Raw genomic sequence first — 21,332 nt, 5'->3', positions numbered from 1 at the left:
TGTTCAAATTTTTTTTTGTCTGGGGAGTATACAACATGAAATCACAGCTCGTAATACAACAGATCTTTTTCTTTTTTAATTTTATTGTGCAGTACAATTTCAGGTTAATAAAACAAACAAAGACAATACTTTTATTCTCTAATCCCCACATTTTATTATTTTTATTTAAATATAACGTACTATACATTGTTGCTCAGTGATTTTTGTATCCCTTTTATTTTCTAAACCCCTCCCCCTGTTTTCCTTTTACTCAGGAGACTGTTATGCTCAGGGTGACAGAAAACAGAGCTTATGGTTGAGGACTTGGGATACTCTAATATCTGCAGTTTGTTCCCACTATAGTGGGTGTTACAGTATACCAAACACACAGGAATCATTGACTCCTTCAAGGGTTTTTTATTTTTGTTAATTTTCAGAAACCACTTGTCACATCACAAATGGCTCCTGGCTCACTTTGGGAAAGTGGTATTTCCTGATCTTGTCATTTGAGCAGCATGGTGTTTTGAGTACTATGATAATATTTATGCATAATCCTCCCCTGACCAAGTCATCTAGGTAAGTCTGTAAGAAGAGAATTTCATTTGTACCCTAAATGTTCTTAAGTCGTCATTCAATACTGCATTCATCCAAATCATACTGAAGGTTCAGTATGGGTGGCCCATTATGTCTTGTCAGTTTTAATTACTGATTACAAATTTAAACAACAGAAACTCACTTTTATCATGATAGTTAAATTTTACTGTGAGCTGCAACTACATTTAAAATCTGAAATTCTTAGGCTTCTTTCTACAAAAATGTCATTTGTGAAGAAGAAAACTGGAGATAAAGTACCATGAAAAAACACAACATCAGCTATCAACTAAAAATACGTTGTCTCTCAGTGAATTCCTAGTTTTAAAACAGCTGACTTATTTAAGGACAGGAAATATAATCTGACCATTTTGAATTTAATGGGAAAGCTTTTTTTTTTTTTTTTCTTTTTTTTTTTAAACAGCTAATATTTAAATAACAGATTAGGATTGAAGTGCTGGTTAAACATTAAATAAGTTATAGAAGATTCCAACAACACCAGCCTTTATAGAGGTTAAACATTCTCAAAAAGACACATTAAGCAAGGCTCTCCTTTGTACCAAAATACAGTCTCCAAACAATAAAAATAAAACCAACTTTTTCACAATGAGAAATATTGAAGATAAACTGCAGCATCAATATAATCTTATAGTTATCAGTTAAAGTATTTAAAACAAAATAATATTATACTACTTTTGTTTCTTACTAAAGACACTGCAAAGGCTTATTTATTTATTTAGTGGAATACAATGTGAAGACAGTGGTACAAATTGTTTGATGTACTGTTTTCTATTTATCTGCTCTAACAAAATGAGTCTCAATATGGTTACACTGGTGAGCTATCCAGAGCTCTCTAAAATTACTGAGTAAAGCAAAATATAAAAGAAACCTTATGTACCTTTAATTGAACAGACTTCATATTATGCTTAACTTTATTATACTGCAGTTGCTTGAGTTAAGCCATGGGACAAGTAACACTTCATAAAATGTGCTGGATATTATGTATTTTGAGCCTTTAGTTACTGTGATGGTTATGAAAGGCATGCTAAAGCTGGAAACCAGCACAGCTTTTCAGTTGGCTCTCATATATGATATACACATGAGTAATAATCTCTGAAAAATGCATGAGCATGATTTTGGATCTCATGAGGATAATTTTGGTCTTGCAGCCCTTAGCTAGATATCACTCCCACTATATGCCTGTAATTATTCACGTTGGTACCAAAGGCAAATGGGTTGAATGAGAGTATCAATTGAAAGAGGTGTGCAGGACTGTGTTGCCTTCTTGCTTACCTTTCAGCGGCCAAACATTACACTTAGGAATTACACACTACTGTTTTATTTTAACACTCACAGTCTCAGTGGTTTTAACAGGGCTGACCACATCAGGGTTCCAGCCCAGTCTGTGCTGTAGAATATCACACTGATAGCTGTGTGTTAGATCCTAGCTCCAAACTGAAATCAAAGTCAGATGAATATACACACAGATGCATTGACACCCAAGTACAGATGTGTCTCCTTCTTTCAATTTCAAAATAGTAGAAAGACCCTTTTAACAAAGTATTTCTTGCAGGTTTTTCTTGAGTGCTGATAAGTACAAAAATTTCTCCAATATAAAGACACCCAATACCATAAATCCAAGCACTGCTTGTTTGGTCTTATGCTTAAGTGCAAGACAGTTTAGGAAAAAATGGAGTATACACTCTAAATTCTGCCTTTAAAGCCTTGTCTAATTCTCTGAGTACTTCTGAGGTTCTGACATTTTAATCTATCAACCTCTGGGTGAAGTACTAAGAAAAAGGGAAAAATAAGAAAGAAGTAAATGAGGAAATATTTCAAATAAAAAAAGATATTTAACATCCTATTAAATAAATAACTTAGAGAGAAATAAAAAGAAATGAATTTAGGACATACAAGCAAACCATACTATTCATTTTGTTAGAACAGTTTTACACTACTTTGCTTATCCTATCCATTCGTCCACAAGGCTTCTTCAGAAATGTCATTATTTGTGCATATGACCCAAGTGCTTCCAGTAAATGCTTGTGTGTCTAACTGTTCATAAAATCATTAGGCTTGAATGAGCAATTAAGGACTTTGAAAGAGTTAGTATTCCATAAATAGCATTCCCCATGAAGATCACGCAACAGATTGTCTTATGTCCATCAAGGTCTGTTGCAGTGATTAAAAAAAAAAAAAAAGTTCACACTGGCAATAAATTCCATCCCCTTTGATCCAGCTTCATTTTGATTATAAGATATGACAACAAACTAAATAAAGGTATTTCATGTGCCAGCAATAAGTACAAAACTTTCAAAGGCTTCCCCTGCTCTCATTTCAAACATGCAGATGTCTGTGCTACTTCTCAGCATCTACCTTTTAAGAGAATTACCAAATATTCTTGACATAACAGCCTTTGGTTCAACTGCGTCAAAAAAAGTTTGTTCATCTACGACATGACTACCATAGGAAGAAAGTGAGCTGAAGTGTTTTTCCTTCTTGTTTTCTGTCCTCTCTTTGTGGTTCCCCTCCCATTCAGGGCCACAAACATTTGCCTTCCATTGTGCTTCCAATTTAAGGACGCGTATGTGTTATATCCATTTTCTTCTATTCTTTCCTTCAATTTGCAATCGCTATTAAACTCCTTCTGTTAAAAGAAGAAAAAACGCACAGATTTAGAACAAACATAATATTTCATCATACTGAAGACAAATACTTTTAAAAAATGTTTCAAAACATTGTAGTCTTTGCATGTGACACTCTTTTACAGCGTATTTAAATAAAAGTTTCACTGTGTCCACAGCAGATAAAGCTTCATCAGTTAGACTGCAAAAAGTGAAATTAACAGAATATATAATTAATAATTCAATGCATAGACATAGCAATTAAATTATATTATTCATTAAGAACTGAAAATCAAATTCCCAGTGTTGGTATACGGCAAGAATCAAGTTCTCAGTCATAAACTCAAAAACATGAGAAAGCAATCTTATAAATAAATCACATTTCAGTTCTAACAAACATAACTCTTAGATATCTAAATGAGATTATTGATACCATACATTAAACAAATATTGATGTAATAGGACTTTCTTATTTAAAGTAAGAATCTTTAGATCACACTGGTAATAAAAGGGGCTTTTTTTGGATATATGAAAATCACTGTTATGCTGCTATCACAACTGATGTGAGGCCTATTCACTTGGCTGACCTGAAAAGAAGCTTAGCCTAAAAAGGTGTTATGTATGATCCCATATCTTATTGACTAAACAAGATTGGAACTAATATTATGGCATCAGAGATTACGGTTTTCTATTTTTAAAGGAGAACCACCTGTCAGGCTGTTAGAAGGAATCAAAAATACAAGTCAGTGGAAGAATGTAGGGTAGTCTACTCTTTTCCTGTATTGTTAAATGTAATTTTACCTAAATACACTTTTTGTATAGAAGCCAAGAATAGTTCTTTTCATAAACAAGTAATTCCTATACATAAAGCAATCAAATTTTAACAAACTACTTATATTGCATTTAGAAGGTTTTTAAGAGTTGGGTATTTGAAACATAATTAAATTAAAAATCAGCATTTTGTTCCTGCATTTCAGAAAATCAGATGTCATTGCACAGCTCGGGGAGAAACAGGTTAGAATGTCAGACTATGATATACTAACTACATGCACTATTTTTAATGTGATCATGAACAACACAAGAAAAACGTCTGAATACTAAATCAAGTTTCATGTCAATGAAATCAAGGGAAATATATTTTCCTTATCTATTAATTTAAATTAGAATTTTTATACTAGTTGATGCTAAGTACTTTGACCCAGTGAGAATTTTGTGTGAACAGTTTATGTTTCCCATAGTTGTTTCTACAACCGTTGAAGAGCTTCTTGATGGAATTGCATACATTCAAATTCAGTTTGGCTCTCAAAGTGCTCTTTAATTTCAGGATTAGTAGTTATTTGAACAATGAGCAGTGGGGAAGACACCAGCAAGGCAAGACTCTTTACAAGACCACTATTGACACTGTCTACACTCACAATGTCACCATACAGATAATTTACTAGTTATTTTCTGTAATATGTCACCTCTGGCATCAAGGTATTAAAAAATAAGGTGCTCATCAATCACATTCTAAACCACAGTAGCTTCTCCTACCTGCCAATTTGTTAAAGAAGCTTAAAGAAGCTAATTTTGTTAAAGAAACCAAAGAGTGAGTCTTTTTTTCCTCATTTTAACAAAAATAGGTCAAATAGAAAAGCATTTGATTAAACCAGAAAGAGCTTTTCTTGTTTTTCTAGATGCAGAATTGTACTCAAATCCAACTTTTACTTCTATTCTTGGATAACAGAAAAGATGATGTTTTGATGTGCTTAAGAAGTCTTACTGGCAGAAGTCTGAGTGTTATACTGGACTGTTTTGCTCATTTTAAAAAAATTTCAGCACAAGTGTTCATCAATGTCTATTGTGCATGTGCTCAAGGGTGTTTTTACAATTTTTTAGTGGTTCTGGTTTTGGTATTCATATCCATCTGCAAGCTGCCAGACTGTAGTAATATGAAGCTAACTGCAAGTCCTGGGATTATGGGAAAAATAATAACAGAAGCATTCTTGAAATTGCTAAAGTATTATGGAATAGGTTTTGATAAATCATTATGTTGTGATTTTATGATGTGAATATTGAAAAATTATCTCAGCTGGAATTAAAAAAAAGGCTTCCCACATTCGTATCTTCCTGTCAACGCTACTTCTAATACACTATGAATTACCAAATCTTATGGCAGTAATTTCCATCTATGGTATATGAAAGCTGCTTCGATGTCATTTGTACATATATTGTGTTGGGATAGACTCTAAACAGACTCTTATCACACCAGGCAAGGCTGACAACTGGGCTAAGAGTGTCTGTCTTAGGCTTTGGGATAGACCATCACAAATGACTGAAGTACACAACTGAGATGTGTGAACTGAAGGTGGTGATTTATGCTAAAACCTTCACCTACGTACAGAAGCATACCTATGATCAATGACTGTACTGCATAACTCAGTACACAGTTTTCTTTCTCAATAAACACTGATCATCCTGTATTTCTGACCAGTTAAATCTAGAAGTTAAATCTACATTTACAGGAATACAAGAAAAATGTCTTTGTTCTTGTCTTTCCTTAATGTGATTCTTTGACATTATCACAGAGTTTAGAAAACCAGAAGTATGTTGCTGAATGAGGAGTGACTAGCCACAGTGCAGGTAAGGGAGGACAGTTTATATAGTTTTCATGAACTAAACACACTCTGTAGAAATGTTTCCTTAAGAAAGAGGGCCAAATGACTAGAGGCCCCTTGAGTCTCACTTGAAATTACCATTACTTCATTGTTTTCAGCAGAAATTGGAGGCCTAGCTGCACTGCTCTACCATAAACTCAGTCCCTATATGTGACCTCCTTTCTATAAAGCATATGGATGATCTGAACATTAAGCAACCTGCAGAATGGCTCATAACCTTTCCAGAAACTGGAACAACATTGTAAAACTGCAAATCAACCAGATGTAATACCAGAACAATCTGGTGTTTGTGTAATCATAAGGATGTGTGAAGATATATTTTAGTTGTTAGATTTATAGATCATATCACTTTCTAGTAAAAATATTTGGATAGTTTCTGAGTTTCCTTGGTTTGTTTGTTTGTTTTTTTTTTTTTTTTTTTTTTTGTTTTTGTTTTTTTTTAGCTGATTATTTTTGAGTTTTGGCATATGGATTTTTTTCCCCTGAAAATATTTGTAACCCCAAACTTATACAAATACAAATTAAGTATATATGGACAACTTTCAAGTGTTACCTGAATTCTATTCAAATAAATCTTAGCTGCTGATATTTCAGTTCTTGTCTCTCTGTACTGTCCATAATATTAATCAGTAGTCAATATAGTCAATTTAAAGCCTGCTAATGATTGGTGTGTTTACTCCATCAGCTCAAGTTTTCAAGATTTCAGGCACCTTTATTCCTCTCTCCCCCACCCTCAAATTTCTGCTAAGTGTGATTGCACTGTAGAAAAAAAAAAACAAACAGGGAAAACAAGCTTTAAAGATTACATTTTGTGAGACCCTCTCTACTGAACGCTCCTTAATAAGTGTGACTGAGGCAGTAAGCATGATAGATCCCAGCAGCTATGCTGGTATGAACTTAGCAAACAACAGGACGCTTGTGGATCCTGGTTTATCAGAGGATGAAATTTGGATGAACAGCTCATTTCAGGTCTAATTAGTAGCAATACACAGACAAGCAGTGTTTCAATAGGCAAGACAGGGAACTGTGCTGACTCCTGAAATCCATTTGGAATGTAAAAAGGTACTTACAGAGCCGTAGACTTTTCCTTTTTTGTTCATGGCTAAATAGTAGTTGCTCTTAATAGACTTAACTGCCACAACTCCAATTTCTACAGATGTTATCTCCAATATGCCTAAAAAATAAAAATTGAGCTATTTAATTACTTTATTACAGGATTTTCTCACTAAAGAAAATACAACAAACCTTAAAAAAACAAAACTTGTAATATTTAGGACCAACTGACCAAAAAATTCAGAAGTATTCTTTAAACCAGTGCAAGAATATGCACAAAGATTTTTTCAATTAACATTTTTCCTAACCCTGAATTTTACACCCCAGACATACTGAAACAACTTCATTTTTCCTAGCAAAGATTTTACTATAACTTATCAGAAGAGGCATTAAAACCACAGCATCAAATTAAATATATAGCATGTGTCAGTAGAATACTGGATTTTCCCCAACCTTTAAAAACCTTGGTAAACAATTTATTCGTTGTAGAACATTTAGATAAACTAAATCTCTTGGTTACACTGAGCTGATAAATTCACTTTTGGCAAGTGTGTTGACAATGTGAGAAGTAGTAAGACCAATAATGATGGCCACACTATCTTTGTCTTCCAGATACCAGAAACACTTTGGTCTGTTTGTAATAAATATTATCCCACCCCCCCCCTCCCCCCCTGCCTTAAAACACTCTCTTTCTGGGACACTGGATAGTTCAAGGGACCTGTATTGGGAGATACACCTTTTCACCTCTGTTTTCTGCCCAGGAACATACTGATTTGGGAGTAGGAGACTGCATGCTTGGCTCCAACATTTCTCGTGTTCTCCTGACATTTATGTAGCAATAGTTAGATCAATATCCTGGCTAACTCAGTGTGGTACACTAAAGCTGTACCAGTAGAGAAATTACATTAGGGGCAAAACTGTACTCCTTGATTAGGTTGTGATAGCTTACATATACCAGGGCCATGCCACTGATAGATCAGTGAGTCCATATTTGCAGGGCTCTAATCTGTATTATTCTTAAAATGTTGCCCATTTTCACAACAAAGAAAAGCCAAAGTTGCTTTCTTGATCTTCTGAAAGAGCATTGTTATGGAGGACTGAGCAGATCTCCCATGGAATATCTGCTCAAAATCGTGCTCAAAATCAGAATAAAGTGGACTAAGTTGTGGATAGCAAACTAATAGAGGGCAAGAATGTGATGCAAAAACTGCACAACACCATGAGTGATGCTTTTTTTTTTTTGTATTTTCCATGCCAAAAAGTGATGAGAAGAATTCAGTTAATTCTTTCTATGGAATTGTATTCTGAACTGTGCCTGGGTCCATTTCTAACACCAGTAACAAGACAAAAAAACCAAACCAAACCAAAACACAAACAAAGAAGCAAGAAAAATACTGACATAACATGTGCCATTATAAATTTTGATGTTGAAAGTAATTAAACTGATTTAGATTTTGCCATACTTTCCTTGTAACAATAACATCATATTAGGCTTTTCAATTAACTATTTCACTAAGAGCTGAAAGAGAACAGTGCCTAAATGAGAAACTTGTACAGAATTAAGTGTCATGCACTTGAATGATGGACATTCATACTGCTTTTCAGAAAAATACTTAAATAAAAACAACACATGTATAATTAATGAAAATATAGTCTGTTTTTTCTGGTAAAGTTTGTTTGCAATTTCATACTCCATTATATTTCTGGTGGAGCAACTGTAAGGCGGTGATGAGGAGGAATGTTCCTACATTTATTATATCCACAAAAACTAGCTTTTAGCTGGTCAAGCTATTTAATTGTAGCCAAATACAGCAGAATTGTTCCAAATTATTATCAGGTTGATAATATTATCACTAATGATCCTGGATTTCTTCTCACTAAGTGTGTTTTGTGTACTTGAAAGTTGAAAAATGTATAATTGTCATTGACAATTTTGCATATTCTATCCTCTAAAGTATTTCATTTGGGAGACATGGATATTTTAATGGATATTTTTCTTTCAGATCAATTTAATCTTGATCTAGTTACCCTTAACCAATATGGATTTAGTTTGATACTTTACTACTCTCTGTAGTTCCCAAGAGTTACCTGCTACTTACAAGCAGAGTTACAATCCAGATTTCATCTAGATTGCAAATTATTCACTGCTCTTTACAGATCTTCCCAAGAGAAGAATTTCTAATTTGATAGAAATCTTTTGAGGGCAATAGGAGCATTTTATTGGTTTCAGTGATGTAGACAAATTTCAAACGTCAGTAGAAGATCATCTACTTGTCTGACATGAATCTGTAAGAAAGCCTAAGATTTTCTAGAACTTTGAAATAATTTCATTTGAATAAAAATAAGTACAATTCATTGGATGTAAGTGTGAAAATATACATTTGATTATTCTTCAAGTGTTATTAAATTCAGCAGGATTATATTAAAAAAAATTGAGATATACAGTATGAAGCTTAAAACTACAGTATTTTCCCTTTTCCCTATCCCTTTCTTTATTTTTGTTTTAATTTCTTATTCTATTCCCATCAATATTAACTTTTCATTGAAACTCTTTTGTCTCTTCTGTCACTCTGAAACAAAAATGGCATTTCAACATGCTTCCTTGAGTGCTTCTTGTATCTGATTTTATACCTTTGCTTGGGCTTAGATATTTCCATGCCTTAAGACTTAGGTGCAAGAAGATCTGTAAAGTAAATAATTTCCATGATATAATGTGACTTGTAATTATTCTTAGTAACAACCAGTACAAAAAAAATATTGTTATTGGGGTAAAAGTGTTAGGAGTTATTTATTCTGGTTTCATGCTTCTTAGGAACTTGGAAATGAAAATGAATTAATTAAAAAAAAAAATCAAAATGCTCTGGCCTCTGTTATTGCTTTAAACCAGACAGCATACTGTTATTTTACAGCCATAAGTTTATAAAACCTAACAATTACAACTAATCCCCATTGACCATATCCACTGTAAAATCATAGCTTTCTATACCCAAACAATTTCCAATGCATTATAATTAAAAGATTTCAAATATCAACATGAGATGTACCCTGTAGCTATGCATATGCTCTCTTTACAGGTCCCAAAGGCTATAAACATATTCCCAAAAGAATCCAAATGTATTTACCTTAAATAAACTGTATTTTTATAGTTTATAAAAGTCATCATTATATATATGACAAGGCAACAGAAACCTGGCTATTTGTCATCTTGCTTTGCACAGAGGGTCTGTAAAAACTACAAGGTAAAATTGCACGTCCTTGGTTATATGTTAATTAAAAATGTCCTATGTTTTATAAAAATGCTGACAATATGAAGCAAAAAAACTACAAAGTATCCTGGAAACAGAATGAAATTATGTCAAGCAATTCTTAGGAAGGGCAATTTGACAGAATATCAGATCTGTTGTCAAGACAGAAGTGCAGTGGATATACTCATGGTCTGCAACAAGACACGCTTGATTCTGGGACCAAGTTCAACTTTGCAGTGTGAGATAGTGGTCATTTTCCTGTAGTTGCATCATTTGTGTAAGGAGTTCCTACAAACACATTTGGAACATCTCCAACACTATTTGCAGTCATATCTATGCTGAAGAACAGAACCACCATGCATCTTCCTACACCTTTCAAAGATTCTCCTGAATATGTAGCAATCCACAAACAATCCCTCCCCACTTCAGGTTTTCTTCTGTTTACAAAATGATGAAGAAGGAGTTCAGTTGGATAGAATGTGATAATGACTGAGAACTAGTGAAACCTTTTGATTTCCCAAATGATGACAAGAAGCTGTTGGACCCATGAAGGAAGCTGCAGCTCTTGGAAGATAGCTGGAGAAGACAGGGCTTGGTGTGACTGCAGATGAGACTAAACTGACTTTTCAGAACTTTGGCTTTTGTGGTCAACAGGGAGTTTGTCTGAAGGGGCGCCTTTGACTGCCACTGGCTTAAGTCAAAACAAGTTGATGTTCAAGCATAATGTTGAAGACGTGGTAGTTCAAAAAGCTATTCTTAGTAGGTGGCTTGAAAAAAAGTGGTTTGAAGCAAACAGATTTGTTGGATGTAGTCATGGAAGAGTGAAGTGCTAAGGTATATGAGGATACTGCCTCTGTTTCCATTCTGTTTCACTAATTACACCTGTGCAAAGCAAGATGAAAATATCCCCAAATTACAAATTATATGGATATTCCTAGATTTACCTGTATTTTGTGATAGCAGAAAAAGGAATATGTTGGATTAATAGATCAAAAGGACATAGAAAACTGAAATGGCAAGCAAGTCTTGCCTTTGAAAGCATTTTCAATTATCGAAAGTAGTTCCACTGAACGACAGTCTTACAGACTTTGTGCTTGACTTTGAAAGGGAGCTTGAAGTTAAACCAGTTTTGTGGATTTTATTAACACTTGATTTTTTTGAGTCTGCTGTCATTCCTATACTGTATCAGAAGTTAAAGTACAGAAAGACCACAAAGCAATCTTCTAATGTGTCATATTTAGATCAACCATAGTGAAAAAATGTTCCATGAACTTTTCTATCCAATGCCTACATCTAATACATTTGGATAAGCCTGAGATATGTATCTAAACTTATGGAAGATTATGGTAACAAAACCTCTGAGCCTTACTATATCACCGTAGCATCAGCATGAAGTGTGACATCTCCACAGTGCATAAAAATCATATTAAAGACTAATTATTAGAGCTTGTTCTCAGATCAACATGGTCTGTACCAACTTCCTTTTCATCTTCTACTGCTTTTATGGTTTTAATTTCAGAGCAGAGCACAGATGACTCAATTAATTGTTCTCTGTAAACCAAGCAAATTGAAGGGTGGCACCTGGGATGAGAGAACTTCTTAGTGATCAATAATGAGAGCTGGTAGTTAGCAAAGGAGGAGTTTAGGTTTAGCTAAAAAATTGGCAGGAATCAATTTAGCTAGTATACATCCTGACATGTAACAGAAACAATTAATCCGGGATCAGTTAGCCTATATTTTTCCCTCAGGTCAGTGAAGACAGGCAACATCAAAGGACAGCTCTGAACAACACCACTCCCTCTATTACATTTCCAAAGCTAAATGGGTTAAACTGAAGCAAAGGAAATGCTGGAAGTGACTTTAAGGACACATCTATCTTGTCAGTTTTGATGAGCTCAGTTGTTCCCTCAAGGACACCATGTCTGTCACTTTCATCACTAACACACAAGCATGTAATCTGATTTAGCCAAAGTGCTAGGGAATATAAACATGTTTGCTTCCTTCAGATGGATTTAATTCACACTTTTGAGATGAAATGGCTGCACACAGAGCCAACAGTACCTGGTTATGTTAATCAGAACTCAGATTTCTTGAGCTCTGTGTTTTGAGCTAAGATGGGAAGACATATAAACAGCTGCATGAATGTTGATGGAAAATGTTGATGCCTGAGCATCTCAGCCTGCTTGACCCCAACACTGCAAGATTTGGTAACTTTAGATTAGACACAGTGTAGGAATACATTATCTGATCTGGTTTTGGGACAGAGAAGCTATAAGTGACAACTTATACTAACCAAGAAGAGCAGTGGTTCATATGCCAAGAGAAAAAGTGGAAAACAAAACACCACAACAGTATAGTGCATATGATTAGATGCAGGGTTGCAGTTATCTGATTAGATCTCTTGACAAAGATGCCTTAAGGAGTTTCAGCCCTTCCTGGCTTCTTTTTCCTGCCTCTGTGCTGAAGTTCACCAACCCTTCAAATGTAACTGTGGAGCAGCACTATAAACAAAATCATTGGAATGATCTGGCTTGGAAAAAAACTCTCAATAGAAAACAAATCAACTTTAAACCCTAAGGACTAAACAATCCAAGTTTTTGCAGTCAGTTTTAGTAGTATATATTTTCTAGACCTTCTAGTGCTCTCTTTTTGGTCTCTTTCCAGTTGACTAATTTTTTTGAACTGAGGTGCCCAAGACTGGACCAATGTTCTAAGTAAGGCCTGATGTGTACTGACTTGAGCAGAATGACTACTTCATGTGTTTATAAGGAAACTTGGATAGTAATCCAAATCCTAATCGAAACTTGGCAGTCCATGTATGTTTCCATTTTGTAGACAGGACCAGGCACTCAGGATTTCTGCCAAATCTTAAATTTCCATGTCTCCACAGAAACATGCAAGACAATGGAAAGCTTATAAGAGAGTAGTACATTTTCTGAAGGCTGTATGGATCTGCCTGTTTCAACCTGGGTGAAATCCCAAGTGATCTTTGACATTCATGATTACTTTATTCACCTCATGCATTTTACCACTTGTATAAGATTCAAAGTTAATAATTTTAACTGGAAGAAACTGGACAGAGGTAAGGCTATTCCATTTAATGTCCATCCCAACAGATTAGGGAGGGATAATAAACAGTTGTACTGCAGAAGAAACAATCCAAATGCACGGTGACTGACAGAAGTACCTCTACATCACCTGCAATCTGTCCTTTCCCTCCTGGGGAAGGGAGGATCTTCTAGCTGGATGGAATGCATTGGCAAGAGAACTAATGGGTGGAAATCAGCTAGCAGATACAATACCTGTATTTGCAAATGGGGTGCAAATGACAATTAAATGGAGCCAAACAGTATTTAGACACTGACAAATACAAGCAGACGGAAGTGACCCAGGGTGCTAAAGCAGTCAGAGTATGTACAAACAGATGCAAAAACTCCTATGAGGCACTGACTAAGCATTGTGGACAGGAAACCCAGTGTGCTGTAGTTTTCCTCAGCAATTTGTCTACCAACAATCTTTATCCAAATGACAAGTTTGTTGTCTGCTGCTAAGACTGTCTGACACATGCTGTGGCTGTTGTTCTAGCTAAAGCTAATAGAACAACAGCTAAGTGGGACAATAGTTCTCTTTCATCAGTTTTGCTTAATTTTGGTCATCATTTGTCCTTATGGTGGATCTTGACTCCCCTTTGTGCAAGAAAACAGGACTGGAAAAATATGGTCTATTTCCCCATCTCAAACACTTACCTTGTTGTGAAAGGTAGGAGATAAAAGCACAATTACCTGCATAGCTGTCAGAAAGCTTTGCAGTGTGCACTACACTGCCTGTGGCAGGTAGGATCATCTCCTGAATCAATATGGGCGTAATAACTTAGTAATGGGGAAAAACTGAAAAAAAAAAAATCACAAAATTCTACAGGTTCCTCTTTAAAATACCATGTCTAAGAACAGTTTCTAGCAGTATTCTGCTATTGCTATGTTTCTCTGGGAAAAAAACCCGATGTTTTAGTGTTTTCCCTTCAAATCAGAAAGTTGCCAAACGCACTAATCCACAACCTCAATTAGTTGTTGGTTCTAATGTTTTATGTCTGTCTTTGCCTAACACAGGAAAAAGGAATCCATGGTATTTTAAAATATGGGATCCACATGTTTATAATGAAAGATTACCCCTGGACAGCTATAATGATCATTATTTTTCACATAATTATATTTGGTGGTAGTTACTCATCAACACTTTCAGCAGTTTTCTTCTGCAATGCCACAAATATTCCTAATGTTACTTGATCATAATAATCAATTTTGCAAGAAAACTTTATAAGGACTCTGGGAACAGAATGAATATCTGAGAAGTGTAGATTAGGGCAGCTGTATGGTATGGGTAATCAGTATTTAGAAGATCAATGCAAACAGTATTTCACTGTATCTAAAAATTCCCTAAAATTCACATCTGTTTTTTGTCCCTCCTGGCTTTTTTTTCTCCTTTTTTTTTTTTTCCTTAGCCAGTCTGGATATGATCAAATAAAAGGCAGGCCTCTGACTTTAATACTTATATTTATATAGTTTGGGACAATGTTGTATATGATTTGATGGCTGATTTTGAGTAGCTCATAACCTGGTTGGTACTTTGCAAACAAATTACTGTCTAAACATTTTCAGACAAAGTATTTATTGAAAGACACCATTGTTACAAAGCTTGTTGTTCAGCAGTATTGGAGTAAAGAAAGAGAAATTAATTGCATGTTGTTACTATATAAGAAGACCTTAAAGACATCATTTTAGCAGCTGAAAAAAAAAAAAATCTGTGCTCTGAACACCAGTTTACTGTTTTATCCATTAATTGCTTCGCTTTCTCTGACATAAATAATTTTGTGCACTTATACGTCCTAAATGACAACCACTTGAAAAGACACCATTCGATAACTACTGTTCTTGTTACAATGCTATGTGACCCACTTCTCAGTATTTAATATTAGTCTTTTTCTTTGTCTTACCTATTATGTACATTTCCTTCTTCATCAAAGGTATGCAGTAAAAGCATGTAACAAGGTCTGTACTCTAGCACACATATGTAAACTATGGCCTGCTACAGTGCAACCTGATATATGTCTTTCACAGTGTTTTCATCTTTAATACATGACTGTCTCTAACCTGGTTAGACCTGGTATCTTCAGACTGCTAGTACAAACAGTTCTTTTTAAACTTTGATGAGCACTGATAAGTGCTGTCTTCTTAAGCATTCATTCAACACCTCATAAAAAAGCAGGATTACAAAATCGTCAATCTTGCACAGAAACTTAAAAGGCTGATCTGAAGAGCACAATCACTTCACACCCTTCTGCTTTTATTATCTTCAAGTCTCCTCCTATATTGTTTCCATCTTCCCTGCTGACATCTTCAGATAGCAGCTAACAAACATGTTTTACACACAGGATTATGTGATCTAATTGCACATGCTTGCAACTCACGTCTTGTCCTTTTATAAAAACTATGGTTCCCTAGTCTGGATTGCTGAAATTTTTCGGGGCTTTTTCACCTTGAACTGTGTAAGTGTGTGCACAAACGCTCACTAAACTATGTTCAGGACACTTAAAAGACAATTCACAAAGTTTGGTACGTTATTTCCAGTTTTTCTGCTCAACATTCTGTAATTTAACAGCACAAAGCACACTCAACCAACCAACCCAAATCAACCACTCAGCTGACGGTGAGTGTGATTTGTGCTGTCATACCAGCAGAAGCTGTGTCAGGAAATGTGTAGAGGGCAGGCAAAGAATGTCCCATCCTCTCTGCATATTTTTGTGTCAGGTTCAGACATACTTTTGCTTACACCACTGCCTAACACTGCAAAAAGAACCCGTCTCTAGGCCATTTGAAGAAAACTGACAATCATATTCACACCTTATGGGGTTGGTCTGGTGTGTCCCTGGTGGGCTTGGTTCAATTTTCCTCAGAATATCACCTCTAGAGACTTTACCTGTATGTCAGGCACATCTGTGGATTTTCTGTTCTGAGTGTCTAACATATTGTGAAGACTGTGTGACAGCCCACCAGTTTCTTCTTTGTGTAATCTGATGGCAAGGCCATGTAGACAGTGCTTTGCAAGGTCTGGCATCAAACTGTTAAAAACCAAAGGAACTAAGACTGGCTTGATCTTGCTTATATGGTCCCGGCAGTTAATAATATTGAAAATCTTATGGAAGTTGACCCCAGTAGAAAATAGTTCATGCCAAATAAAGCTAGGTGTGAACTAACATGTGCAGTGTAAAACAGGAGTGCTGTATCCAACAGCCATCTTGGGAAATAAGTTATTTGACAGAGTAGACCTGAAGACAGCTTTGGAGATGAGCAGCTGAAGAACAGAGCTCCCATATAATGGGATTTTGCATGTGAATGCAAAAACACCTAAGAATGTGAGATCAATGGTGAGCATGCTCCTTGTACAGCCTGGGCACAGACATTTAATGCAAAACTATCTACAATTTCCTGCGCATGACCAACTCAATAATTGCATTCCAGGTTCCATAAATTTTCTATTTTTCTATATGTTGTGTAGCTGGTGTATAGAAGACAATAAATAAACAAGTTATGGGTTAAAAATAGCGGGGGGAAGTAATTTTTCTTGGGAAAGTAATCAACAGAATCCTGGTACTTTATGTCCACAGTGTATTCATTAATGATTTACAGTAATGACATAAAAAACCCTGCTGATTATACTAAATTATTCAGGGTACTAAATCTGAAGGAATTGGGAATAATTGCAAAAGACTCTCAGAACCCAAGCTGATAAGGCAATACAATTCCAGAAAAAAATCAGTGTAGGTGCATGTTGTAAAAAGTGATGCACATAGGAAGAGTAACATTAGGTTTATAAACATGGAATGTGTTACAGAATGGCTAATGGCCCAGTTGCTAGCTCTTGGTCTTATAATAGGTACTAAAAAAATTTGGAATTTACTGGAGAAGAGTAGGGAATGTTTAGGAAATGAAAAATACAGCTGCAAAGTTTAAATCCATCCATGATTGCATTTTAAATGCAAATGCTATTGTTTTCCCTTGCTTCATAAAAGATAGAACAGAACTGGAAAAGCTACAAGAAAGAGCATGATCCGCAATAATGGTTAAATAATATTTGAGGAATAACTAAACCACTGGGCTTTCCAGGGTGGAACAGAAATGGCTTCAGTAGTGAAAATCTGTAAAACTGTAGGTAACTTCAAGAAAATGTAAAAGGAGCTACTATGCACTGAATCTTAAATGAAATTACTGGACAGAAAACAGCAATTTAATGTTTAAAACAAAAGAAGTGATGTTTTCACACTTTTTAGATTTCAGCAGCCAAGGTTAAGATGTCCTATTTATCTAAACTGATGTTAAGTTTACCTGAACTGAGAAGCAACCAGGGCAACTAATTCCAAAAATACATTCCTAAGACAAGTAAATCAATACCATCTCTGAGTTTCATACTGATGCATACTAGGGAAGTTAGCACTGTCTGCTTGTTCTTCTCCTCTTGGGGCTTCTCCTACTGCTACTGTCAGAGACAGGAAACGAGACTGACCTTTAGTCTGAAGCAGTGGAGTCACCTTTAATTCTTACATATACATTCCCCCATATAGAGAAATGAAAAAAAGCAGAGAAGCAGCCAGCAAAGACCAGTCAAGAGCCAATTCCATTAAATCTAATCTGATTTTATAACAGTGTAACATGTCACGTCATGAAAAGGGCAATGTAATTAGGCTTTTGACACAACCACTCTGAATTATCATAAATACCCTAGTTTAATATAAATTTATTTTAAGTAGGATGAAAAACAGGCTTGAAAACTGTATTTAGGGAATTGTTGCCAATGATTCACTGCAAAAGTTTGTGTTGAGGAAACACAAATACAGGAAGAAGAAGAAGAAAATTATTTTTGCAGAAAAGCTACTGATGTACAATGTGGCCTTGAAGGAGGAACATAAAAAGTTAATAACTTCCTAACACATCTAAACATGTTGAAAATGAAAAAGAAAATCTTTCCACATAATCCAGCATTTGGAAGGATTCATCTGAATTCTTTTCTTGTTTGAAGGTAGCCTTGAAAGAGGGCAACCAGCATAGTGATAGGCATAGAAAAACAAGATTTGTAATTAGAAGCTAAATAAAGTTTATGTTAGAAAGAGAAGATCTGGGAGGAAAAAGTGTAACAGTAACTTTCAATTTCTGTCAAGAGGCGGGACAATTCCGTGAAAGGGACAATAGAAATAATGGGCTCAACTACACAGAAGAGTAAGAGAAGATGTTAAGATTACTAAGATTTTAATAAGGGTGATAAAATCTCTCTTTATTCATTAAAGATACTTTGGAGTGTGTGCAGAGTTTAAGAGCAGGTGATAAAAGTGTCCAGTTGAGTTGATGATAGATATGTTGTGAGACAAGGGGATGTACCACATGATCTTTTGAGAATGCTTCCAAGCCCATAAAACTGTATTTTCACACACAGGGAGTCAATCAATTATTTCTGAATATGCTGGACTTACTACACTAAAGAGCAGTAATTTTTACAGTATCTGCACTTTAATGTACTTACAATGTGCATAGTGTGCTGCTGATTTTTGGTTACAAAGGAACCAGTCATAACTACCATATGATATTTCTGGTTAGTTCACTGGAATTCCCAAAGTGCAGAGAAACTCTAAAAGACCCAGGCATTAACAGAAGATGGTTCAGATATAGTGGTAGCCCTAGGCAATAGAAGGAGTGTGATCATTCACATTATGCTCACAAAAAATTCAAGACCATTATTTTTTTGCATTGCATTGTCTTTATAGATTACATATACTTTGGATACTTGCCTCTAAATTGTGAGATTTATGTTGCTCATCCCCACGTTTTTCATTTGCTTATTTTGTGCTTATGATCTGATCAAATCCAACATTAACCATATTTTCTTTTTGCTTTATTAGACAAATAAAGACTCAAACACTGTAGTCAGTGCTGTCTATATAAGAAGCATTGATTTCTGTAAATAAGTAATAATTGACAACTGTACTAGTCCTGTTAGACTGAAATGTGAAGGGACTTCTACTTAAAAACAAAATAAAAATGTGTTTGAATACTGGTAAATCCTAGAGAACCTCTGATTCAGCACAGGAAAATTGGACTCCCAGGTGCAATTCCTACAAGAATTACTCATTTGTGGGTCTCCTTTCACAAATCAGGCTCACAGACAGCAAGTATCCTGTAAGGCAAAGCATAAAGATACCACCTATGAAAATTTGATTCTTAATGGCCATATTTTTCTGCCCACCTCTATAGAATTACTTCCTTTTTCCTATTCTTTACTTTCCATTGCCTCTTTTTATCCTCAATCCAACACTGTAATCTCCTCCCCTTTCCTTGTAGACACTAACAAAAGAACTTGATAGAAAAAGGATTAAGTTGAAACATGCGACTAAAGATCACAGTGGCTTCCTTTAATCTCTCACATATTTTGCTGTTTCAAAAATTTTGTGCCAAGATCATGCTAAGGGAACTCCTTGCTGTTTTAAAAGTAGCACAATAAACGACAATTACACTACTGCTGAATCTATTGTCATGCATCTGTTCAATCATAATTCACTTCCATGCAACTACAGAGCAATTGAACTGCCTGACCCCACTCAGTCCTACCAGTTACATTCTCAGCTACCTATGAAAACACAAAGCCTTCAGAGAGAGCAGAAGATAAAAATCTGGCAGGAAATATGGAAGAAATTTTTGCATCAGGGTAAAAATTTTATTCCAAATATTTTCTTTGTTATAACAATAGAGTTACATAATTTGAAACTATTTGTGCTGATTTTTAATTTCCAGGTCTTGTATATTTCACTTACATAGTGAGCAATAGCAAAGGTTCTGTAAAATCTTTAACAGGACAGAGATGATGAAATCCTTGTTGGCAAACCACATTTCCAGGTCTCTGGTATCAAAATGGAACAGTTCTGGTACAAAGAGATCTGGCATGCTGCCTTAAGTATCTCAAAGCTCCTAGTGTCAGTGTTAAAATATCAGCTGACAACATCCAGTGCCCACTGACCTCAGAAATCCCTTCTAATTGATCTGACGACTTTAAATATAAATTTCTGATATTAAGAGTAACAATTCCAGTGCTAATTCACATAAAAGGGGGAAGTGTGGCCACGTTGCCAAAGAAAGGCAAGCTACACACAATCAAGAAGATGGTGGATTTCCAAAGGGTGATGTAAGTTTATGCCAGATTTACCCTTCTCCTCAAATTCCGTTTCAACAGGACATGTCAGACAAATGAGTAAGTGAACAACAGGCTGTCACTATTCTCAGATATTTCACCATTGTTTGCTCAAAAACATTTTAAGCCCAATGCTCAGAAATTGAAATATTTTAATGGGAAGTATGCTCTGTTTTAGAGCGATTTCTCTCTTCTTAAAGGTGTAACACATATAACCAACAATCAGTACTATCACAAATTATACTGCAATATAATTAGCAGCTGATACTTCAGCAATTCCTGATTTCTGTGCTATTTCTAACAAAACATACATAGCTTGGAAAACTATATAAAATACATTATTTCAAATCTGTAGCCTGTGGTGGATTAAAATCTACCATTTTGCTTAGTGAAGAACTAAAAATTTGTAACTTCTCAGATTTCCTGCCTAGTTTCTCATTGGAGCTACATCCTCATTTATGTGAAAACTCTGAGTTATTCATTAACAAAAGTGAATGAAAATTTCCAACATAAGTGAAAGTTATTAGGAGAAGCCAAATAAAATTTCTCTTCTTCAAGAAACCTGGCTTATGTCTCAGTAACAAGGGACTAAGTCAAATCACTGATGGATTTGTTATGGGACCACTCTAAAATATCTTCCCACTCTACTCTCATAAAAAGATTTTTATCATGTACATTAAAAACAGGCCATTACCTCTGTAAGTGTTAACAGACATGCCCCTGAATGCAATTCCACTTATTTTGCACATATTAGCATACATATTACCACACCTGGAAAGCTTGTGACCCTCATTGCAGGATCATTAGCAATCAGAGCCAGTAAGATCAGTTTGGGAAGCCAGCAAACAGTTGATTCAGAGGGTTGATTGATTTGCTGCAGTGACCTTGCAGAATAATAGCAAAACTTGAAAGAGGACTCTGCTATCCAAGATCTATGTCAGTGTTTTATCTGGTGA

At 35.3% G+C, this 21,332-nt stretch overlaps 1 protein-coding gene across 5 annotated transcripts in view; it reads right to left on the bottom strand.

The window, feature by feature from the left end:
- The window catches only part of FGF10 (fibroblast growth factor 10), a 525,855-nt gene that overhangs the window by 465,770 nt on the left and 38,753 nt on the right, over nt 1-21,332 (bottom strand). For 4 of the 5 annotated variants that reach the window (XM_077790089.1, XM_077790088.1, XM_031507326.2 and 1 more), the window contains 2 exons: nt 6,922-7,025; nt 975-3,217 (listed from right to left, as the gene is read on the bottom strand). In XM_077790089.1, coding sequence (XP_077646215.1) covers nt 3,020-3,217; nt 6,922-7,025 — 302 coding nt within the window. In that variant the 3' untranslated portion in view covers nt 975-3,019. Of the gene's footprint in view, nt 1-974; nt 3,218-6,921; nt 7,026-21,332 lie in introns of those variants that run through there. The other variant, XR_013341583.1, reaches the window with a different exon arrangement.

Source organism: Lonchura striata, chromosome Z, assembly GCF_046129695.1.
Source record: "Lonchura striata isolate bLonStr1 chromosome Z, bLonStr1.mat, whole genome shotgun sequence".
Classification (NCBI taxonomy): domain Eukaryota; kingdom Metazoa; phylum Chordata; class Aves; order Passeriformes; family Estrildidae; genus Lonchura; species Lonchura striata.
Note: the sequence above shows the minus strand (reverse complement) of the source record. Positions and strands in the feature narration are given on the sequence as shown.